The sequence below is a fragment of the Impatiens glandulifera genome, chromosome 2, assembly GCF_907164915.1.
Source record: "Impatiens glandulifera chromosome 2, dImpGla2.1, whole genome shotgun sequence".
Classification (NCBI taxonomy): domain Eukaryota; kingdom Viridiplantae; phylum Streptophyta; class Magnoliopsida; order Ericales; family Balsaminaceae; genus Impatiens; species Impatiens glandulifera.
Window position 1 is genome coordinate 17,958,548 of NC_061863.1, and position 24,518 is coordinate 17,983,065.

The 24,518-nt window shown below is 31.1% G+C and overlaps 3 protein-coding genes across 7 annotated transcripts; 1 reads left to right on the top strand and 2 right to left on the bottom strand.

Annotated features, from left to right (window-relative positions):
* The first annotated feature begins 1,056 nt into the window (after window positions 1-1,056).
* LOC124928008 lies at window positions 1,057-4,312 on the top strand. 5 transcript variants are annotated; one of them, XM_047468530.1, is made up of 5 exons: window positions 1,057-1,207; window positions 1,326-1,361; window positions 1,466-1,577; window positions 1,695-2,272; window positions 3,981-4,312. In XM_047468530.1, the coding sequence occupies exons 4-5, from the start codon at window positions 1,755-1,757 to the stop codon at window positions 4,048-4,050; spliced, it is 588 nt and encodes a 195-aa protein (XP_047324486.1). In that variant the 5' UTR covers window positions 1,057-1,207; window positions 1,326-1,361; window positions 1,466-1,577; window positions 1,695-1,754; the 3' UTR covers window positions 4,051-4,312. The 5 variants fall into 5 exon arrangements, with proteins under 5 accessions (XP_047324486.1, XP_047324483.1, XP_047324485.1 ...); XM_047468527.1 differs by having other exon boundaries at window positions 1,057-1,361; XM_047468529.1 differs by lacking the exon at window positions 1,466-1,577.
* An 816-nt stretch (window positions 4,313-5,128) lies between these two features.
* On the bottom strand, window positions 5,129-6,165 carry LOC124924442 (protein TPR1-like). Its single transcript, XM_047464483.1, has 5 exons — window positions 6,086-6,165; window positions 5,787-5,966; window positions 5,605-5,718; window positions 5,368-5,526; window positions 5,129-5,273 (listed from the first exon to the last, which is right to left on the bottom strand). The coding sequence occupies exons 1-5, from the start codon at window positions 6,163-6,165 to the stop codon at window positions 5,129-5,131; spliced, it is 678 nt and encodes a 225-aa protein (XP_047320439.1).
* Window positions 6,166-9,659: 3,494 nt separating this feature from the next.
* On the bottom strand, window positions 9,660-13,893 carry LOC124927424 (5-formyltetrahydrofolate cyclo-ligase-like protein COG0212). The gene is made up of 6 exons (XM_047467828.1): window positions 13,415-13,893; window positions 13,250-13,340; window positions 12,915-13,141; window positions 11,990-12,065; window positions 9,992-10,117; window positions 9,660-9,898 (listed from the first exon to the last, which is right to left on the bottom strand). The coding sequence occupies exons 1-6, from the start codon at window positions 13,847-13,849 to the stop codon at window positions 9,750-9,752; spliced, it is 1,104 nt and encodes a 367-aa protein (XP_047323784.1). The 5' UTR covers window positions 13,850-13,893; the 3' UTR covers window positions 9,660-9,749.
* Window positions 13,894-24,518: the final 10,625 nt, after the last annotated feature.

Genomic DNA, 24,518 nt, shown 5'->3' on the forward strand with positions numbered 1-24,518 from the left:
AAGCCAAATAAGTAACCATAATTTATTTTGTTATCATCTTTCTCTTTTAGATAAATTATTTTTGGAATCAATAGAACTGATAATCCATGTTATATATTATGACTAAGTTTAAGTTTTCATTTTGACCGATGGTTAGAAATTTTGGGTCAATGCAAATTTAAATTTTAGGCCCTTAAAATAATAAATATATATATTATTTTAATAATATAAAATGAGATATAAATAGTTAATATATTATAATAAGTAAATAAGAGATTTAAAATGAGATAAAATTTAACCTAACAACATTCATATAAATTATATCTAAGAAGCAAAATTGATATTCTTTAAATATATTTTGGAATAAGCCAAATAAGTAAACTTAATTTTGTGTTATCATTATTATCCTTTCATTTTCAATAATGTCAAATTCTTATGAATGATATGTGCATGAAAAAATGTTATATTATGTCTAGTCGTATGTATTACGAAGAGGTTGAATCGGCAACTCACTTATTTTTGTATTGTTGAGTGGTGACTAGGATTTGAAGCATTTTGTAGAGTATTAATTTGATTTATTGGTTGATACCCAAGTCTTTGGGTAGTTTGAATTAATGCGACATATATGACAGATTTATATATTTGGGTTATTCCCAATTAATTTTTGATGGACTATTTAGTTGGAGAAAAATTGTCGAACTTTCAATATTCGTAGTCGTCCGATGCATATTATTCATAATGTTATTATTATTACGTTTTATGAAATTCGTTCTGATAAACTAGTAGAGTCTATCGGAGACTTACGGGTTCGATAATTTATTTGATACCGTTTTTTTTATTTCATATATGAAGTTTATTCAATAGAAAATAAAAAATAATAATAATAAAGAAAGAAAGAAGTGGGAGAGAGAAGGATGAACAACAAACAATTGGACCCATTGTTATCATGCATCACATGGTCCCCACTTGTTACTTACACTATAATATTAATAATAATAAATAAATAATAATTTCCCCTCTTTAAACTTGGAATATATAAAAAATGCATCTCCTTTATCTTCTTCTTCGTCTTTCTTTTTCCTCTTTTAGAGCAGAAGAAGCCTTCTCTATCTCTTCTCCATTTTCTTCCAATAATCGGATAAGCCACACACGCAACGGACCCGCCACCTATATCTCCGTTAACTCAGCCCCGTTTAAGATCTTTCTCAGATCTGATTTTCTCTCACTGGTAGGTTCTTGTCGTCTTCTTTCCAAATTCCAATCCCACCACACTGTGGACTATCTAGAGGGTTAATCGTCCTTGTTCTTCTTCACCACTGATTAGATTTCGTTTTAACTGTATTTAGAGATGACTGTGACATCCTGGACCTCATTTCATTCAGGTTAATCCAACGATCTTTCCTTTGTATTTGTTTTTCCTTTCCTGTAGTTGTTTTTCCGTTTATTTCCAAAATTGGGGTCTTTTCCTGATTTGGGTTTTGCTTAGTTTTGGTTCGGTGAAATAGTTAGGAAGATTGCATTGAGGGAGATTAGTATATTTGGACGGTTACCCACATAAGTGTTTGATTCAAGATTGATTCCATTAATTGCCTGAATTGGTAAGATTTGTTAGAATTGCTGCATGTGGTGAAAAAAACTGGTGTATGGAATCTGCTTCTTTTACCTGCTATAATCACTAAATACAGGTTAACAATGATTTTGAATGATTTGTGTAGATATTTGAATGAGAAGAGACCTGTAAAAGGACATATACGATGGCCAGATGAGTTAAACTAATGTTCTTAGCATTAGAAGGAGGAGGATTCTTCTCTTCATCAGCTTCTGGTTACAGTAAAGGACTGACCCTGCTTTTACTGGGTAAGAAGAACGAAGAGAAGCCCATGAGAGTTTCTCCGTTGAACCAGTGCCAGTTGGTGGACCGAGAATCAGACTCTGATCTCCAACTGGCTTCCACAAATAATAGGGTTGTCCGCGGCTGCGCATCCGTTGTTTGTTTTGGTTGCGCTGCCGCAGGACTTGAGAGCCCGTCTCCTCTAAAAGTAGGTCCTGCAATACAGACCGACGTCCTCATTGAGCCTCCTGTTTTTGATGATATACAATCTAAAGATGATGTTGATAATGAAGAAGGTCAAGTACTAAAGACTTGTTTGAAAAGTAGTCTGAAGAGACCTGCTGTGATTGGAACTGAGCTCGAAGCTTCTGGTGAGAAGCATTTCAATACAGAAAAGAGAAAAGTGCAATGGACTGATGTTTCCGGTGGAGATCTTGCAGAGATTAGAGAATTTGAGCTCAGGTATGATAGACATATATTTTTGTTGTTGCTATTATTTTCTTTTTATACGCCATTGTGAAGTTTCCATATTTGTGGGTGCATCTTTTAAACTGGAATAATTAATGAATTTGAATCTAATACAACCAATTTAATGATGAAAAATTGATATAGCATGATTTGGTAGGAACTAGTTCTTATACCTTTATTTCCTTTAGATTTTAGCATTAGGTGGTACAATTTGTCAATTTCCATGAGACTGTTATGATAGTGCAACGACCATAATAAAAAAAACAGTTAAGACGGGTAACTTTGGGAAACATGATTGCGAAGATGGGCTGGATGACCTGATAGATTAGTATTATTCTTTTTAGTGGAATAAAATTTATATTGTGCTTCTTTATGGTTAGACTAGTATTTAAATAGAACATTTGGGTTCCAATTACATTTTGCAATAGAGAACTTATTTTTGGGTTATATCTTGTCCAAATTCTCTTGGCTTCTCATTTCCCTTATTGGAACCCTAGAAAATGTAACGGACATAGGGTTGATGGGCCTAATTTAATGGGACGGACAGCCCATTAGTATAAGACTATAGTTAGTTAGTTATATATAGCTTTATTATAAATAGAGGAAGTATGTTATTGGTATCAAATATATGTTGAAAGACAAATTGATTCTCATGATCTCATCTCTAGCTTAGGTTAGGCTGTTCCATTCTCATCTCTAGCTTAGGTTAGGCTGTTCCATTCTCATCTATATTATTTGCTTACTCAAACCCTAGTGTTTGCCACAGAGACATTGTCTGGTTCTTGTGGTTCGAAACTTAGTTGCATGTTGCTTCTTTTCTAGTACACGAGTTTACTATAGTCTGGACCTCACAGTTCTTTCGAAATTTAAATAAAGAAATAGGTTGTGGTACATCTATTAATGTCATGTGAGCAATAATAATTTCCTTAGATTATGATCATAATCTGGTTAAAATTATACCACTCATGACCGTCTTTAGCCAGGTTTCTCAATAGTAAGCAGCATGCCATAACTAAATGTTCTTAGGGGGTTGACAGACAAATCTTCTTAGATTTAGTTTTGAATGTTAGGAATTATTTAACTATGTAGACTGCTGATTTCGTATTATTATTAACCATGTACACTGTTTCTCACAAGGAATTCTCCCAAACCTATGCACAAACTTTTTTTTTTGTGACTGGGCTTCTTGTCTTCTACTGATTGATTTGAAAATAAAATGCATCATTATGTCATGTTAATCGAGTTAAAACAGTTACTTGAGCTTGTTTGATGTAGAATTTTTAATTTGTTTTTGAAATAAACCGAATTTTTTGGGAAAAGAAAAAAAGTCTTGTTTGATGGAAGAGCGGATTATTTGGGGTGATTTAGGTTAAATGAAATAAATATCCTTATGTTATAAAATAAAGGATATTTTAGTTGATGATTTTGAATATTGATAAGAGGTTATTTCGTCTTGATCTTTTTGTCTATTCTTAACCAGTCACGGGTCCTTCTTTGCGCTTTCACCAAAAAACAAGACTTTCAAAATTCGAGATTCAGAAGCTTAGAAGATGAAACGACTGTTTTTGCATCTTTTAGATCCTAAACAACCAAATCTAGCTGATCATGAAAAGAAACTTCAAATTCCTTTCAAAATCTGTTATGTTTTATTTTCCCCTTATGTAGAAGCAAATGTTATTAACTCATTCATTTATCATTACAGCGATGTGGATGAATCCGATGATGAATATGGCAATGGGAAGGGGAAAAGTTGTTCATGCACTATAATGTAGGTACTTACAGTGTATATTCATTCATCTTCCATAAATTCTCACTTAAGTACCTTGATGGAGCTGGCTTCTTTTCCTCGTGAAGCTTTTCCGAAAGGGAAGTGGATGTGGGAGCCAGGTTGTTACAGATTTGTAGAAAATTCTGTAGTTGTTTGATGGGAGTGAAATTTTATTATTATTATTGTCTATATATCCATTTTTTTCCTTTGAGAATTCAATTTTGTATTTTCTTCTTTGGTTAAATTATGTTCCTATTGGCTTATTTTAGGTTTATGACTCTATTTCCTTGTCTCACCATGAAAAAAACATCACATGTCTAGAGAATCAAAGTGTTATTATGGACATAGGCGATGTAAAACTAAACTCTGTAACTGTATGAAACATCGAGCTGATTTATTTTCCTAGCCTTCAGTTTGGTTTTGAGAAAAGAATGATGCATAAATGTTATAGATGGATTGATATTTGTTTTGTTGCTTTTATTGTGAGGTAGTGAATATCTAAGTGAAAGCATATTTTGGTAATCAACTGCCGATTAAGATAAAACAATTGTTTGTGATATGAGAAATTCCACTAAACTTTGCGAATGTCCATTGTCACGGGTTGCCCTGTCTGGTGCATACGTTTAACACTCTTCTTGGTGCTCGGCTTGGTTTGTAATGGGTTCAAGGGTGTGAACCTGAACCTCAAAATCCCTGGTCATTTCAATTATTGGGTTAGAACCAAAATACATAATATGGTGGGCTGGAAATAAGCTTGATGGCTCCATCAAGCTTCAGAAAGTACTCCCATCAACAATCATGTATTGATTACCTTAGCAATTTAAACCCGGGGAGAGAGCAAACTTATAGCATTTACAAAACAAACAAAATCAGAGCAACAAAACAAAAGCAAAAGCCAAATGAGAAATAACAACTTAAATTTAAGATAAATGATCATAGGAATAGTCACTAAATTGTCAAGAAGCATAAGTTCACAAACTTAAAAAGAAAAGAAAGTCTCAAATAACCATTTGCTATGCAACCTTAAGCAAGAATCCGAAAAAGACAATAATAATCGACAACTAGCCAGATCGTACTGAGAATCACTGGTTTTGACCTCTCGCACCAGTGTCAGGTTGCACGTTGTTGTTGGTGGCAACAGATGATGAACAATGATGATCTTCATAAAGGGTCAAAATATCTGGATTTGGTTGATCGGTTTTGCACATCTGGTGCTGCCAGTTCAAACTGCAAAACAACACAATAACCTCATCACACAAACAAAACAGGGGATGAAAGACTCATATCAATACCACATCTCATTCAGATTATATTACTTTACCTTTGGTTAATGAGAGTTCTCAACCTTCCTCCCTCCATTGGAGGAGGTCGCAAGCTCTCATTCAGCACAGGATGCGACACAAGCAATTTCTTGAAATCAGCTGCTAGCACAACTCTTGCTTCGTCTGGAGTCGTATATGTGTATAACTGTCTATGCTCTCTGCATGAAAAACTTAGTAAATTGATGCATAGTTGTGAAAATAATGATTAAGATTGTCTTTTATTGTTAGCATATAACCTGAAATTGTTTTTGGTCAAGAGCCCAGTTAATTCAGTGTACAAGTCATCATTATACTTGCCAAACTCTTTCAGTTCATGCATTAGCAGCTCAATAGCCTTCTTGATATCATGCCTAAAAGTATAATAAGAAAAATTAGAATAAGAATGTAGAATTAAAGAAATCTTACATGAGAATCTTGCCTATCAAGAGCTTCAAGATACTTGTGCTTCCTTATTTCGAATAACACTTTCATCGAAATCGGGTGCTCATCAATATTAGTAAAACTCGAAAAATATTTGTCAGCTTCTTCCCAGGTGCCTTTGACTATCAGTTCCAAGAAATATTCCATATCAAATAACAGTTTTGCTTCTGCTTCCAAGCTAAACATCAAATTCTCATATTAAACAAAAAGATATTATAGAAATACTCAGCAGATCTATACAAATTTGTAGTTTTTTCAAATAATAAATTAACAGAGATGAAGTGAACAAAGATATACATGTGAAGTGTTTCATTGTACTTCTGCTCTCCCAAGAATTGCATTATGAGGTATAAAATATCCTTCCTAAGCTCTGCCATGATCCCTTCCTTCTTCTCTGTTGTTATCTGGAGTTTCAAAATAAATAAATATATATCAACTAATAATTCAAGTTATATATACAGTATGTTAAAATAACCTATTCAATAAAAGACTAATCTATTAACACTACCATTTTTTTAAGAGAAATAAAAATAACAAAAGAAACAAACTCAATGAAACTATCTTATACAGAAAACAAAATCAGAAACTTATCTCGATCTTAATTAAATCGGAGATCTAGAAAGCACATCAACTTTTAGAAAGCCTTAAATAAAAGTGAAAGTCGTAGTTATAGAGTGTTATGATATAGTTTATAACATAACAAGAAACACAAAAAAGAAAATCATGTAATAAACTATTCAAGATTAAATGGCGAATATAAAACACATTTGCAACATTTTTTAAAATTCATCTTGCATCAACAAACCTGTATAATTGTATAAAAACGCGTCAACAAAAGGCGAATATGAATTACAAATTAATTACATGAAAATTATAATTAGAGTTAAAACTTAAAGATTGCAATTGGGATAAAAAGTAGCTTACAAATGTTTTCTTCACTGAAAAAAAAAAGTACTAAATAAAAAACTCTCTGATCTCTTTCCGGATGTGTATATATTTATTTATATAATATTACTATTTTTCTTATTTTGTAAAAGGGGATAACTAGATACCATATTTTGGTGGCATTTATTTCTCAAAATTATGGCTGATTACAATAATCATTTTTTTATTATACAAAATCATTAGTTTTGAATTTTAAGAAGATAATATTTATTGAAATCTCAACAATTAAGAAAGTTAATTATGACGCCTTTCTACAAATAGAAATAATTATTTGAAATTTTCTATGTCAGTCATCAACTTGTTGCAAACACACTGTAAAATTATTATTAATTTTAGAAAAGATGTACAATTTATGTTATACTTACATAATTTAGTTGTAAAATGATATAAAAAAAGTCCTTATATTATATAATTGTATTTTTATGTATTACACCTTTAAATATCTTTATACAAAAAAAAAAAATAAAAAAAAAATAAAAAAAGTATGATTATGTAAATAATGAAAGAGAAAATTATATAATAAATTAAATTTAGAGGATTAAAAGGCTAATTAATTATTAAGATTCATAATATAATTAATTAAGTTTGTAAATGAAAACCTTTTATAATAGCCATCCAATTTAGAAAAGATTGTTTATAATATAATGTTTTATAATAGCCACTCAATATAAATAATTTGTTTAAGGAAATAAATATCATCCTTTATATACATTTAATTAAGTTTGAAATATATATATATATATATTATTTTGTTTTAAATTAATTTTTTATATATTTATTTTTGTTTGTAATTGTTCGTACATTTATTTTTATTTAAAATTCCTTCTTATACAATTTTTTGGTTTGAATTTACACCATAAATATCTAAAATTATTTAAAATATTATAAAACCGTTATTTGTGTTGAAAATATACACAAATTTCTCTTTTACGTGGTATATTCATTTTTTTTTTCAAATTTTATTGCGGGCAAAATTTTTGCATTCATCTTGAAATGACTTGTTCAACTACATTCTTAAACGACGACGCATATATTCTGTTTCATTTTCGGACAACGATGTTAAACATTAAGGCGGTGACAAAATTAATTGTTATTCATTTTCAAACAAAAATAAATGTATAATATGTCTCGGAAATTGGTTTGGTGAAAAATGATTATAACAAGATATTTTATGACTTAAAACTTAGTTAAATGTACGTTATTTATTATACTTATTATCCTATATTTGTTTATAAATTTAAGTTTGAATGCGATAAATTAATTATAAGAAAATTAAATTTATTATAATAGTTTAAATTTTTATTTATTTAAAATTTATTAAATTATTTTAGATATATTAATATCAATATTAAATTTTGAACACATCCTCTCAACTTATTTATACACAATAATCATGATACCTAAGTCATTTTCAAATCCTATCCGCCGGTCTGAATAAATTTAAATCGTTAAATTGAATAAACTTATTAAGAATAGAAGAATAAATATATTTGGAAGATAATGCGTAGAAAAAGATCTGATACATCTAGAATATTTATGTATTTAATTGCGTTTTGAATTTAGGTTAAAGATTTAATAGTTGGTAAAGATAATTGATTTTTTAAAAATATTTGGGCAGCAATAATTCTGTTAAAACTTAAAAGACATTTTTTTAATAGTAAATGTGGGTAATTGAAAATGATACTAGTTTAGAATCTAGATAGGAGAGATAGTTTACGTAAATCGATAATAAGTTATAAACCTCTAAAATTTAGAGTTTACTTGAAATTGTAAGAGTTTAATTTAAAAAAATATTAGTTTATATATTATTATTATTTATATTTATAATTAATTATTTTATACCTATTCAATTTTAAAAAATTATATATTTAAATATAAAATTAATAAAAAAATAAATAATATTATAAAAAAAATATTTAAAATATTAGTTATATTAATTTATTTATTTGAAAAAAGAATAATTTTTTTTAATTTATAAATATCAATTTATATATTTTAATGTAAAATTAAAATTATTTATAAACTTGTAAAATCGTAAAATCTTATTATAGTAAATTTAAAATAATAAGAATTTACTTATTTAATATTTAAGAATATACTTAAAATCAAACTCGTTAACTTTCTCTAAACTTTTAAAATTATATTTATAAAATAAATTATATTAATTCATTTATTTGAATAAATAATAAATTAAAATAATTTATGAAAATATTATGATGACATGAAAATTCTTGGTGAAATGTAAAATCTTATTATCATACATATAAATAGTAAAATTGTAATAGTTTAAAAGTTTACCTGAATTAGCCTCGTGTAATATACAATCGTAAAACTGCTTACTATATAATTATAAAATCGTAAAATTTAAAAAGTTTTAATTTTTATTGTATTTATAGTAGTATTAGAGAAAAAAAAAATAGGCCAGATTAGAGGGGTTAAAAAGATTCTTAGAACAATTGGGAGTTTCCATAAATTTGGGGATTTAGGGTTTCGGATAATTGTGTTTTTCAAATTTATTAATTGACTATTTGGGTTTGAGATCCCATTTGAATTTTGAAAATGATCCATTGTTCTTCATTTTTGAATTATCGTCGGATTTCTTGTTATATGTCGTTCATATAAAAACTGTAATTTGATTTTTGGGCTAATTGGCTTTTGAAGTCATAGTTTAGGAAACTATTTTAAATTAGGTAGAACCTAGTTTTATTGGACTGATTTTCAAAATGTTTCAAAATGGGTCCAACTCAATTATTAGCCTATTTCAATTTTAAAATAAAAAATTAATTTCCAAGTTTATAACAATTGCAGCTTATAATATTTGAGAGTGTAAATTGTCTCTAAATTGATTGCATACCACAATTGCCATGTTGCTATGAAGTTTGAGAATCAATAAACCAACTCTCTCATTAGAAAGGACAACTATAAATGTAGTAAAATATCGGTTTCATTAACATGGAGAATAAGAGTACAAATGGTATTTATTCTTTACAACAACATAAAACATGAGAAAGTGAAACTATCGCTTTCTGCGAGCAGTCGGAGGTAACTTCTCCGATGGACCCGAAGGAAGCTTCTGCCCGGTTTCATGTTCAATTTTCTTCTTCAGCTCTCTGAGTATTCGAATCTGTCCCAGTTTTTCTGGAGATAATTTGTCCCAATATATTCCTATTTTGGCAAATGAAAATAAATAATCAATCCATTAAACTAATGATAGATAAACCAAAAAAAGGTACATTTGATCATTCTATTCAGCTTAACCTTGAGGCTTTGGGATGTTTGTTTTGGTAAATATGACTTGTGTTGGAGTGCATATTATGTCAACTGGCACATCATGAATTAGTAGCTTCTCAACTGGAATATCATCCACCAATTGTTCATCGTGTACTGAAAAATGTGAAAATTACAGGCTAAAATTATGAGATCTAGACTCCACCTTTCAAGGATATATAATCCATCATTTCTTTTATCAAATAGCTAATAGAAAAATATCAAAATATTGATATTTTGGTCAATTTCTCATTAAACAAGATTATTTTCAAATAATCCCCATCAAACAAATTCCAAAAACTATAATGGGTCATGAAATATATTTGTTATGCCAAAAGTTACAATATTCTATACAACCATAGTTGTCAATAGCGTATAGCGCTAAATAGCGTCAAAGCTTCTCATGGCTATAGCGTAAAGCGAATAGCGTAGCGAGGACTATTTGAAAATAAAGCACTAAAACATGTAAATATCAAAAATAAAAAACATTACAAAATTAAAAGCTTAAAACATAAAAACCATTAATTCTTAAACTACAAAAAGTTCAAAACATAATCTAAAATTCATTGTCATCATTTTTTCTTCATCAAAATCGAGATCATCTTCTTCATTTGAAATTGCATAGGAAAGATTTTGCCGTAGAAGATGGTTGTAGAAGACAAAACGGCTAGAGAATAGGAAAGAAGAGAATAGAAAGAGAATAATTGGAAAAGAAAATAAGAGAAAGAGAAGAATTTGAAAAGAAAAGAAGAGAAGAATTTGAAAAGTCTTAAGAGAAAAAAGTATAACAGAATAAAATAAAATAAAATAAAATAACCACAAAGAGTCATAAAAAAAATAAGGAAAAAATAATAAAATAAGGAAATAAAATAAGATAATTTAGGAAATTTGAAAAAGTCAAATAAATAATATATATATATATATATTTTTTTTTAAAAGCGCGCTATAAGGGGCTATAGCTATTGGCGCTATAGCTAGAAAGACAGCGCTATTTGAAAATGTGTAGCCTATAGCGCCTTATAGCTACAAGGGGGCGCTACGCTATTCGCTATAGCTAGCGCTACGGGCGCTATTGACAACTATGTATACAACAATATAAATCATAATCTCTAAAATAATATAAGTATAATCCATAAAATAATCTTTATAACAAACTAACATAGACAAAAATCGCATAATAATCTGAATAATGATCCATCAAATAATATTTATAATTAAAAAAAATGCATTATAATCTTGATCATGAACCGAAAAACAATAGGAAGCTAAACAAAAGATTAATCACATTTTCAATTGAATTGTGATTGTCCATTTTGAAACACATTTTGCAATTAGATTTGGGTCTAAGTCTGAACCAATAAACATATCATTTTTTTATGAATATATTTTTAATTAAGTAATGTTTTATAATATTATCTTATCTACTAAACAAATAAAAACATTATTTCTATCCTCAATAGAAATTTATTGATGTTTTCTCTATTATATCGTCAGTACCAGATCCAATCCCAAAAAGTTTAGAAATGAGCCCAAAGTCTAAGTTTTCAATGTCTACCCAATTCTTTTTCATCATATCAATTAATTTTAACCATAAAATTTTCGAACAAGTATCTTTTCAAACAGGGAGAGGGCATAGGCCATTACCAACTTTCAATTGCAGATAGATTCTCAAACAATGTCAATATATGATTCAATGAAACATATCAAGCTGACAAAATTGCACTTAAATCATTACATCACCAGTTTTTGGTCAAGGGGGAAGAAGCAATAAGAGCATGCTTATTAGAAGATGCAAACCAACTTTTTCTAAGACCTTTTTGTTGTTAATATAGTCTTTAATAGTCATTATCTACCGAACAACATCTCTTCAATCAAACTACTTCATTTCTTTCACTAAACAAATTTTTGGATTAAATCTCAAATAACTCAAAAAAATAACAAACAAGCTCAGATTTATCATGCCAACAAATCAGTTAGAAACAACTGTACCAGATGTGATAATGGGTGTTGAGTCATCAATTGCACCCATGTATCTGAGCATCCCATATTCAAGTTCAGCAAATCCCTGGAAAAATTCATTAGTAAAACTGTCAGGCCTATAAAGATTATTACTTTTCTTCATAATGCTAAAGTACATCTCCAACAAGAATTTCATCAATAAATGTGCTTTATTCCCTTGTGAATAGGGAAAAAATTGCACCAGATAATGGTAATCTCTTAACAAGTTAAAATATGAACTTTTTAACTACAAATAATAGTGTCTCATTTGAAAACAAATAATTTCATTTGATTTTTTTAGAAGAGATTCTGTTTGATAATGAGTGTACTTGAACTCAGTCCCGCCCAAATGAAAAAGGAGTCGATAATAGAATTGCTCTTCTGGTATCTAAAAAGTCATTTTGGAGAGATCAACAAATTTTATAGTATTGGGACTGTTGAATCATCAGTTGGAGGCATTTAAAAAGTTGTGATATTTTAGGTGAGCCTGATTTAACTACACCTTCTATACAAAAAGTATAATAAATCGATAACAAAATAAAAAAATAACAAAAACGTAATGAACACACAGATTTACGTTGAAACCCAAGACTAGAAAACCACGAACAAATAAGGACACTTCATTATATGCCAAAAAGTAGGTTATATGTAATTGAGATTAAAGAATGACTTGAAGAAACCTTAGCTAAGACCAAATATGAGGCCTAATCAATTCCTTAAATAGTGTCCTCAAAATTTTAGATTTTCTTGTATCATACTGCAATCTTGGACCGGCCAAAAACCATTCAGGTCACCAAAACTTTACACATGCGAAATATATTAATTGACAAATTGTAAGTTAGACTGAAATACAAAAGTTTTTCCATAGTAGTCAAATGATAGTTAAACCAAATGAGAAGAAACAAACAAATTGTACCTCACCCTTTCCAAGGCGAGCACCTGTATTTGGATCAACTGCAACTGATCCAATAACAATGAGATCTACTTTGATCTTTTCATCCAATCCAATTGATCTTCCATACTTAGCAACTCCAACAGAGGTGCAAGCCTCATTAATGGTACTAGGGTTTATCAAACTCGACTCAAGAACAGAGAAAAACCCTGTTCTTAGACGCGGTTGTGGTGTTAATAACTTCTTTCCACCTACAATAGTAATTGAATTCGAATCCACCCATTTAGATCCTCATAGAGTTTTAACAAATAAATCAAATACAAGAACAGAGGTGCATATATGATAATATGAATACTGACCACTTAGTGTAAGAAACCTGATTTGCTTCTGAGGCGTATCTGGATTTACCTTCACACAATTCGCAACAGAAAACACCTCCAAACTACATAACTGTTCATGAATCAGAAACATAAGTACAAACAGAAACCAGAATCAATGGAATCGGCCAATATAATAATCCTCACCTTACTAGCAGCAGCTGAGGCTCCAACAAAATTAGGGATCCTATGATGAACGGGTCGAGGGAACTGAGCAATGTTCTTCGCCTCCATAATATCCCAAATCCTTTTACGGATTTCCCATTTCCAGGCTTTTGGGTCATCATTCTTGGCCTCGCGCTCCGCCGTCTCTGCCATAGATTTCCGATCAGCGGCGTCAAGTCTCAACCTTTCGGATTCGTATGCCGCCTCGTCGAGAGAGACGCTACCGTCCCGGCCATGATTGTTATCCACTCTGAACGCCTTCTCAGAGCTTCTTCTTCTTCCCCAATTGAGGGTTGTGGTGCTTTTGACGTATGGTTGATGGAATCTTGAGAAAGGTAGAGAATTGGAGTATCTGATTAATGGGTTATGATGGGTTGCAAGTGAAGATGAGACCACCCCAATCCTAATTGCGTCCATGGACGTAAATTGCAGGAATTATTTGAACATTTTCAGTAGCTGATAGTTCTCTCTAAATTTAGTGAATATTTATTAACAATCTCCATGAACTTTACATCACAGATCAAATATATTCACAAGTTTTCAAAAGTATCAATCTAGACCCAATTGGCATGATATATTGACTATGAGTTAATGTTTGAAGATTGGATATTAGCAAATCTACAATAATAAGCAAATTTGTGATAGTTAAGAGTTTGAAATGACTAGGACTTATTAGGAACATGTTATTTGGAATATCTTGATTAATTTACTACTCCCAAAATTATATGTTGTTGACGTTGAATTGGTCTTCATCACAAGTGAAATTGTATTAGATAATATTGATTCCAAAATGAGTTTGAAATCAAGCTTTTCCCATGTAATGGAGTTTTGAGTTGATTGGAAAAAAGGGGACAAACATAGTTGAGGAGAAGTCAAACACCACGAGTTTTGTTTTAACTAGTTGTTGGTGTATAAATGGGTAAACTCAATTCATATTATTTAAATTAAATTTAGTCACCTTGTTATCCAACTCATATTAATGAATAATATGGATTGAGTATGATTTGGGTAAACATAAACTAAGTTTTAGTTTGTAACACATTTATTACGTTTTTGTCTCGGTTAACATATTTTGATACGATTAACTATTATTTGATTCGTTTTACCCCATTTAATATATTTTTATATTCAACATGTTTGTATCCCGTTTAACTAATATTTGATTCGTTTCAAATCGTTTGACCCGTTGTGACTCGGTTAATACATTTTTAGTTTTAATAAGGATGTAACTCGTTTTAATTACACGTTATAAGCACATTTAACACACTTTTTATGCATTTAACAAGTTTTGACTTATTTGACACATTTAACATTTTTGGCCCGTTTAATTTGTTTTTTACTCTGTATAATGTGTCTTTGACATTATTACATGTGTTTTTATCCTATTTGATATTTTAATCACTAATTTAATTGAAAAAATAATATTTGAAATAAATATAAATTATTTAAACATTCATACTAAACAACAATAATAATAGTGATATGTCATTTATGTACGGTTATAATTAATAATATAATAGTGATATGTCATTTATGTATGGCTGAATTATAATTAATAATATATTATTAATGAGTTTCAAAATTTTCAATTTTTTTCTGTTTGAAAATTAGGAGAATATAATGAAGTTGGAAGATGATTACTTTAAATTAGATTAATAAGAAAAAATTTAATTAATTTAATTTGGTAATTTAGATAACTCTAACTCAGGGCCGGTCCTGGGGTAAACCCAGCAAGCCCTGGTTAGGGCAGCCCATTTAAATAAATTTAAGATAATTATTTAAATTTATTGTGTATTTAGATAAAAGATGTTGTAACATAGTGGCTCATGTTAAAAATTAAAAGTTTTTTCTTGGCTATGGATTCAATTCTCATTAAGAATAAATTTTTGTTTATCATTTTTTAAACTAGACCTAAGGTAATAGAAATTAATTTTATATTTTTTAACCGGGGGCTGGGGCAGCCCAAACCTCGAGACCGGCTCTGCTCTAACCTAATCTAAAATAAACATAACCTAACCCAAATTCAACCTAACCCAAATTAACTTATCCAAATTACTATTTTGAGTTTGGGTTAAGGTTGGAGTTTTCCAAACTATACTCACCCCTATGTATTGGGGGCGACAAAGACCATTTAGTGCGCGAAAGAGAGATGAAGATGGAGATGATCACATTTCCTAGAATCGTGGTGTAATATAGAGCATCCTATTGAAGTCTTGGCATATTGAATGGTTCAAATAATCAATCTATTAGAAAACTATTTAAATATGTTTTGGGGATATTTTTCTATTTTTAACTCAAATTGTGGCGATATCAATGTAGTTAGTTTTTTCAAACTCTCTGTAACGTCGCAACTCAAAAATGTATATTTTTTTGCTTAAAAATTGACTTTTTTATTTCTAATAAAAATAAACTAAAATAGTCATAATCATATTACTAAAACTAAAAAAGAGTGTGTTATTAAAATAGTCATTAAAGAATGATTAATGTTTTATGGTTGGATATTGTAATTTCGGAAATCGCTTGTCCCGGAAAAGTTCGATGTTCGAGGAATTTCAACTGCTTGTGTGTCGAAAATCTTTTGATAAAATATTATTTTAAAAAATCATACAAAAATGTATTTGACATTTTAAATTAGTTATAATTCTTTATGATCAAATTTAAATATTCTTTGTTACCTGCTTTTGTTGAATGTGAATGTGTAGTTACTATGGTTTTGCATAACAGTTAGATAAAACTCTCGTTATTGTAAAAGCATACCTTCATCTTTTCATATACAAAATATCATCAATAAGAGAGAAAACAAAATTTAAAGGTCAGTTGATTCTATTATTATTTTTACAAAAATTTACTTGGAAATAATTAATCCACGTTTTTCCAACACTTTCGACGATAGTATCGAAAGAGCAAGGGAAATGTTAGACTCACAAGATTTAAAAGTTGTTGATTCTAATTATTAAGGTTTGCAAAAATTACTTAGAAATCTTAATTCATCTAAACTTTTTTTTAAGCATTTTCAACTATAGTCTATAATCTTATTTAAATATTATAGATAATTAGCTTAAATATTTATTTTTAAAAAATATAATTGTTACATGATGTGATGCTCATAGATATTTTGGCAAAATATTTCATAAATATATTATAATTTAAAGTTTTAGTTTGTTTTCTATTAAAAAATGGTTAGGTGTTATATATATAATGTACACTATTTCGTATTTAAATGATAAAATATTTGTTTTATTATACTATTAATTTCTCATCCAATAATCAAGATAAATTAAAATTAAGTGTATAACTATCATCCATCCACAGTTTTTTGGAAAATAATAGTAAATGAAGAGGGTAAGGAAATTACCTTGCAAAAGTTAGGTATCCAATTTTGTGTATTGTCTATATCCATATATAAGATCGACTATGACTTTCTTCTACTTGGAAATATAAAAGATAACATACAATCCTCCATAATTCTTATATTAATTTTGTACAATTAGAACATATGTTACTTTTATTTATTTAACTTTTTAGATTTTAGAATGTTTATTTTCTCACTTATTTATTTATTTATTTATTATATTTACAATATCTTATTTAGTTAAATTGTTTTTGTCTACTATTATATTATATTTTATAAATTCATTTCATAATTAATAAAAATATATTTTAATTTATTTATAGCATAGTAGTTAGACATTTCGATTTTTTTAATAATAATTTTATATATTATACTTATCTTATTATTATAATTATATTATCTTTTCATTAATAAAAATTTTATGTATCAGGTCATCTAAGTTATAGTTCAAATTCAAGTACAGTGCTTCTATTAATTGTAAACTCTTTTGCACAAATTCTGTTTTCTTTTCCTTTTTTCTCATATATAAAAAAAGTACATGCATATATTCTTAATTAATTTTTGTATGACCCTTGAAAAAATATTTAAAAACTCCTACTTAATTATCTATTTATAACTTTATAAAAATATTATAAGACACATCCATATTATTTTGTTAACCTTTTAAATAGTTAGTATTATTTTTACTATCTTAATTTTCATTTTTTTGAAAAATACATTTATATTTTTTAACTTATAATATAATCTTTTAAAAGTTAAATATTTTTGTTCATTTCTAATTATATTCATTCATGAGAGGATTCTCATATATAATTTCTTTAACTTATAATATAATATTTAAAAAGTTAATGTTTTTGTTCCTTTACAATTATATTTATTCATTAGGGACTCTCATGATTCTCATGACATCTTCTATTTTGAGAAGGATGTGGTTTGAGGAGAGGTCACCAAAGACCACAAATACAGTTGGGCCTTTGTTGCCTTGGTGGTAAGGTGGTGAGAAAACCTTCTATAGGTTGTTTTTGGCCCAACTAGAATCCCGCATCGAAAGATGATGAGAGTGAAAAAAGTTTCTTAGTATATAAAAGAAACTATATTCATAATTAGAATAAATCCCACATCGGAAGATGATGAGAGTTGGGGAAGTTTCTTAGTGTATAAAAGAAACTCTCCCCTCTTTGGTTTATTGCACCCAATACTTTGTTAGGATTTGTATCTCCCAAATCCGACCAGCTTGAAACAATATGTAGAAATGCAAAAAGAAGAACATAAGAAGACACAGATTTATAGTGGTTCACTCAAATTGAACTACATCCACTTCAGCCACCACCAGATTTCACTACGAAGAAGAAGGAATACCGAGTTTTTGCCTCACACTTTATCTCTCTAGAATTCAGTCTCTCCTTTGTAAACTCTTAATAATCACATATTTATAGGGTAAATATTCAGGTAATAACCTAAATAATTCTTGGTCAGGCCCAAACCCAAAACCAAATACAAACCCAATAAACTCTAATTAACACTTGTAAAGTTTATTATAAGTGTAGGCTCCATAACTCAATAATCTCCCACTTGGAGACTAACTTCATCATCTCTCGATCGGTGACGGCTTTCCATCTGGTGTCTTAACGAAGAAGACCAACTGAAGTTGCACACAACTTCAGTTTCTCATTTGTCACATCTTTTGTCAACATATCAACTGGATTCTTACTCCCGGGAATCTTCTTAAGAGCTAATACTCCATCTTCTAAAGCTGACCGGATGAAATGATAACGAACCTGTATATGCTTCGTCCTGCCATGATAAATAGGATTCTTTGTCAAATGAATGACACTCTGACTGTCGCATCGCAACACACTTCCCTCGTAGTTTTGACCCAATTCTCGCAAAAAAGGTTGTAACCATATCATCTCCTTAGCAGCCTCTGTCACAACAACATACTCTGCCTCACAATTAGAAAGAGCAACAATCTTCTGCAATTTTGAAACCCAACTGATTGCATTACCTCCCAGAGTATAAATGTATCCTGTTGTGCTCTTCCTACTATCAACATCACCACCATTGTCAACATCAACATATCCTTCTAAACCCATATTAGACTTTCGAAAACACAAAGCGAGACCTGTACTTCCTCTTAAGTATCGTAGTATCCACTTTATTGCTTCCCAATATTGTCTACCCGGGTTGCTCATGAATCTGCTAACAACTCCCACTGCATGTGCAATGTCTGGTCTTGTGCAAACCATCACATACATAATACAACCAATGATAGAGGCATACAGAACAATGGTCATGTAATTTTTCTCCTCCTCTATTGAAGGCGACTGATCTTTAGATAGTATAAAGTGACTAGCTAAGGGGGTAGTAACTGGTTTTGCATCATACAAGTTGAACCTATTAAGAACTTTCTTCACATATTCTTCTTGTGAAAGCTTGAGAACTTCTTCATCCTTGAAAATTCTCATCCCAAGGATTTGTAGCAGCACCCAAATCCTTCATTGCAAACTTTTCAGACAACTCTTTCTTGATCTTGTTAATCTCATACAAACTTGCTCCATCAATCAACATGTCATCAACGTAGAGGAGCAGAATAATGTACGATTTATCAAACCTCTTGATATAGAAGCAATGATCAGCTTCACACCTCAGAAAATTGTTACTTTTCATGAAGCTATCGAACTTCTTGTACCATTGCCTTGGAGCCTGTTTCAAACCATACAGACTCTTCTGAAGCTTATACACAAGCTCATCTTTTCCTTTGATTTCAAATCCTTCTGGTTGTAGCATGTAAATCTCTTCATCTAAATCACCATGAAGAAAAGAAGTTTTAACATCCATTTGTTGAAGATGAAAGTCTTCTTTCACAACCAAACTCAAAATAGTTCTGATTGTCATCAATTTAACTACTAGAGAGAAGATCTCATTGTAGTCAATACCTTCTTTCTGTTGAAATCCTTTCACAACCAATCTTGTCTTGTACCTCATGGTTTTATCATGTTCTTTAATCCTGAAGATCCATTTGCTGTGAAGTGCTTTCTTTCCCTTTGGTAGCTCAGTGAGCTCCAAAGTCTGATTCAACATCAAAGAGTTCATCTCATCTTTCATAGCAGACTCCCACTTAATCGATTCATCAGATTGTATTGCTTCCTCATAACATTCAGGTTCACCTCTATCTGTCAACAAGATATAGTTCAGAGATGGAGACTACCTCTCAACTGGTTTTCGATTCCTTGACGATCTTCTCAACTGTTATAACCGGTGTTTGCTGATTTACCTCTGAGGCCACGTTCTCAACAATTTCATCTTCAACAACACATTGTTCTTCTGTCACAGTCGGTATATATTCAACTGAAAATTCTCTCAAATCGACTGTACCAGTCTTTTCCAACTTGGAATCACCATCTAATGTCTTCCCAACACAATCTTTGTAGAGAACCTGTTCATTGAAGATAACATTTCTGCTACGAATGATCTTCCGATTTTGATTATCCCAAAAACGATAACCAAACTCGATATCACCATAACCAATGAAAAAACATTTATTAGATTTTGGATCAAGCTTTCTCCTATCACATTCATTAATATGAACATATGATAAACAACCAAACACTTTCAAATAAGAAAGGTTTACCTTTTTATTGCTTCAGGCTTCTTCAGGAATTCTGAATTCAAGAGGAATAGAGGGCTCCCTGTTTATCAAGTAGGCAACAGTATTTATCGCTTCTGCCCAGAAGATTTTAGGCAGCTCTGCATGCAATCTCATGCTTCTAGCACGCTCGTTCAATGTTCGATTCATTCGTTCAGCTACTCCATTCTCTTGAGGCGTTCGGGGAACAGTCTTCACCATACTGATCCCATTCACAACACAATACTCTTTGAAATCTGAATTGATATATTCACCTCCGTTGTCGGATCTCAAGCACTTAACTTTCTGATTTGTTTCATTTTCAACCAAAGCCTTCCATTTCTTGAAAATAACAAATACTTTAGACTTGTGCTTCATAAAATATACTCATACATTTCTTGTCGAATCATCTATAAACGTCACGTAGTATTGTGATCCGCCAATAGAAGAAACAGGTGCAGGTCCCCACACATCAGTGTGTACCAACTCTAGCATTTCTTTCTTGAGCTCCTTCCCAATCTTTAAGAAACTCACCCGTTTCTATTTTCCAAGAATACAGTTTTCACATACCTGATGTTCAACAGACTTCAGTTCTGGAATTTGTCCATTCTTCAAAAGAATTTCCATCATTTTTTCGCTCATATGGCCTAACTTGTAATGCCACAACTAACTGTTATTCGAGTCATCAACTACAGTAGCAAATGTTTCTCTGCAAGTTGAAGTCGTGTATAACGTTCCAGTTTTGTGACCTCGAGCAACAACAATTGCTCATTTAGTCACCTTCCACGCACCATTTCCACAACTGAAATTGTGACCTTCTTCATCAAGTTGTGTAACAGAAATCAGGTTGCACATTAAACCTGGAATGTGTCTCACCTTATTAATCTTCCAAACAGAACCATTTTCCATCTTCAATTTGATATCACAAATGCCAACAATATCTAGTGGCTCACCATCTGCGAGATAAACTTTCTCACAGTTTCCAGCCACATAATTCTCTATTAATTCTTTGTGAGCAGTGGTGTGGAAAGACGCTCCTGAGTCCAAAATCCATGAATATATCGGGCTATCAACAGACAGAAGTAATGCATCAGTGATAGATTTTGTAACAACGTTGGCTGCATCATTTTTATCATCACTGTTTTTCTTCGATGCTTTACAGTTCCTCTTTAAATGACCCTATTTACCACAATTCCAGCACTCAAATGTCCTTCTAGACTTGGATTGATTCCTCCTGCTCCTTGACATAGATCTTCTCTTACTTCAGTTGAAATTTCTATCATTATCTCTACCCCTGTTTTCCACATTCAGAGCAGAACATTTGAATGATTCAACAGAATCAATTTTATGAACCTCTTCAGCAAGAATACGATCTCTAACTTCAACAAATTTTAGTTTAGAATTTCCAACTGAATTACTAATTGCCGCCCTCAAAGGTTCCCAACTATTTGGTAGAGATGCTAACAAAACCAGGGCACTAACTTCATCCTAAAAATCAATCTCAACAGATAGCAATTGATTCACAATTGTATTGAATTCATTTAAATGAGTAGTGACAGAAGTACCATCAACCATTCTTAAGTAAAAGAGTCTTTTCATTAAGTGTACCTTATTGTTAGCACATGGTTTCTCATACATATCAGAAAGAGCTTTCATCAGACCCATGTTGGTCTTCTCTTTTGCTACATTGTGAGCAACCGTCTTGGCTAGCGTCAATCGGACAACTCCCAAAACCTGTCTATCAAGGAGTTTCCATTCAGCTTCATTCATCTTCTCTGGTTTCTCACTCAAAGGAACATGAAGCTTCTTTCCATAGAGATAATCTTCAATCTGCATTCTCCATAAGGCATAATCTGTTTCATCGAATCTTCCAATGCCATGTCCTATACTGTTCTCACTTGCCATTGTTTCCAATGCTCAAATCTAGCCTAACTTCTCTGATACCAGTTGTTAGGATTTGTATCTCCCAAATCCGACCAGCTTGAAACAATCTGTAAATATGCAAGAAAGAAGAACACAAGAAGACACAGATTTATAGTGGTTCACTCAAATTGAGCTACATCCACTTCAGCCACCACCAGATTTCACTATGAAGAAGAAGAATGAATATATAGTTTTTGCCTCACACTTTATCTCTCTAGAATTCAGTCTCTCCTTTGTAAACCTTAATAATCACATATTTATAGGGTAAACATTCAAGTAATAACCTAAATAATTCTTGGTTAGGCCCAAACCCAAAACCAAATACAAACCCAATAAACTCTAATTAACAATTGTAGAGTTTATTATAAGTGTAGCCTTAGTGCTCGGAGATGTAAGCAACATTTTGGCAGAACTCCGATATCAAAATTTGTTAGTGTTCTTTCGTTTGGTTCTTCTTTTGTGTTTCTGTCAGGTTTTTTTTTCCAACAAGTGGTATTAGAGCCGAAGGTTCTTCCTTGGCATGGTGGAGTCTTCAAAAGGGGTGTCAACTCCTTCGTCATCCTAGACGAGGACACCGATGTCGAATTTAAAGTTTGCGGTGGAAATCTTTGATGGAAATGGGCATTTCGGCATGTGGCAAGATGAAGTTCTAGATTGTCTTTTTCAGCAGGTCTAGATGTTGCTATTGAGGTCGAAAAGTCACATGGTATAGAAAAAAAAGAGTGGAGTATCATGAATCGATTGTCGTGCGGAATAATTTGATCATGTTTGTCTAAAGAGCAGAAGTATGCTGTGAAGAACGAAACTTCTGCACAGAAACTGTGGAAAGCATTGGAGGACAAATTTTTGAAGAGGAGTGGTCAGAATAAGCTCCTTATGAAGAAGCGGTTGTTCTGGTTTGACTACCAATCAGGTACTTCTATGAATGAACATATTACTAAGTTTAATGAATTAGTAGCAGATCTGTTAAACGTTGATGTTAAGTTTGATGATGAAGATCTTGCTTTGATGTTGCTAACGTCCCTTCATGATGAATTTGAACACTTATAAACAACGTTACTTCATGGGAAGGAAAATGTTTCTTTTGATGCTGTAAGTTTTGCTTTATATAGTCATGAATTGAGAGAGCATGACAAAAGGAAAAAAAAATAGGTACAGCAGAGTAAGCATTGATGGTCAGGGGCCGTCAGCAAAACCAATCAAAAGGGAAAGGAAGAAGATCTGAAAGTAGAGTTGCCAAAGATGAATGTACTTCCTGTCGTGAGAAAGGACATTGGAAGATTAACTGCCCAAAGTTGAAGAAGAAAGAGAAAGATTCCGAAGATACAAATGTTGCAAGAAAACAAAGGTGATGCAGATTAAGAATACTCTTTATCGATGTCACACACAACATCACATCCTAACACGTGGATATTGAACTCAACCTGCACTTATCATATGACACCAGTTCGAAAATGGTTCTTTGACTTTAAGGAGCTAGATGATGGAGTTGTTTACATAGGAGATGCTAGTACATGTAAAATAAAAGGGATAAGTTCAATCAAGCTGAGAAATGATGACAGATCCACCAGAATTATCAAAGATGTTCGGTACATACCGAATATGAAAAAGAATCTCATTTCTTTGGGGGCCTTGGAGTCAAAATGCCTACATGTGAAATTGGAAAATGAAATTCTTGAGGTAATTTCTGGAGCTAATGATGTTGAAAGCTATCAGGAAAAGTAATAATTTGTATTATTATCAAGGTAGTACAGTTAATGGAACAACAGATGTATCAACTTCTGGGAGCAGTAAGGAATTAAAGACAACAAAGCTATGACATATGCGATTGGGGCATGCAGGTGAGAAATCTATGCAAACTCTTGTCAAGCAAGGATTGCTAAAATGTATAAAAGTTTGTAAATTATATTTTTGTGAACATTGTATTCTGGGAAAACAAAGACGAGTAAAATTTAGCACTACTATCCATAACACCAAGGGTATTTTGGACTATGTGCACTTAGATGTCTAGGGACCTGCCAAGACTCCTTCTCTTGGAGGTAGACATTATTTTGTTACTTTTATTGATGATTTTTCCAGAAAAGTTTGAGTGTTTACTATGAAGAACAAAGATGAAGTGTTTGGGATTTTTCTTAAATAGAAAACTCAAGTTGAAGACGAGATAGAAAGAAAGATCAAAGTTTTCT

What these genes read in the sequence shown, in the direction of transcription:
- LOC124927424 (XM_047467828.1), bottom strand. Translation starts at nt 13,849, where the DNA reads ATGGACGCAATTAGGATTGGGGTGGTCTCATCTTCACTTGCAACCCAT. An exon ending in CAGGTTTCTTACACTAAGTG is followed by an intron (nt 13,142 to 13,249) that starts GTCAGTATTCAT and finishes TTACTATTGTAG; the next exon opens with GTGGAAAGAAGTTATTAACA. An exon ending in AACACCCATTATCACATCTG is followed by an intron (nt 10,118 to 11,989) that starts GTACAGTTGTTT and finishes CACATTTTTCAG; the next exon opens with TACACGATGAACAATTGGTG.
- LOC124924442 (XM_047464483.1), bottom strand. Translation starts at nt 6,165, where the DNA reads ATGGCAGAGCTTAGGAAGGATATTTTATACCTCATAATGCAATTCTTG. An exon ending in TACAATGAAACACTTCACAT is followed by an intron (nt 5,967 to 6,085) that starts GTATATCTTTGT and finishes TTTGATGTTTAG; the next exon opens with CTTGGAAGCAGAAGCAAAAC. An exon ending in AGAACTCTCATTAACCAAAG is followed by an intron (nt 5,274 to 5,367) that starts GTAAAGTAATAT and finishes GTTGTTTTGCAG; the next exon opens with TTTGAACTGGCAGCACCAGA.
- LOC124928008 (XM_047468527.1), top strand. Translation starts at nt 1,755, where the DNA reads ATGTTCTTAGCATTAGAAGGAGGAGGATTCTTCTCTTCATCAGCTTCT. An exon ending in ATTAGAGAATTTGAGCTCAG is followed by an intron (nt 2,273 to 3,980) that starts GTATGATAGACA and finishes TTATCATTACAG; the next exon opens with CGATGTGGATGAATCCGATG.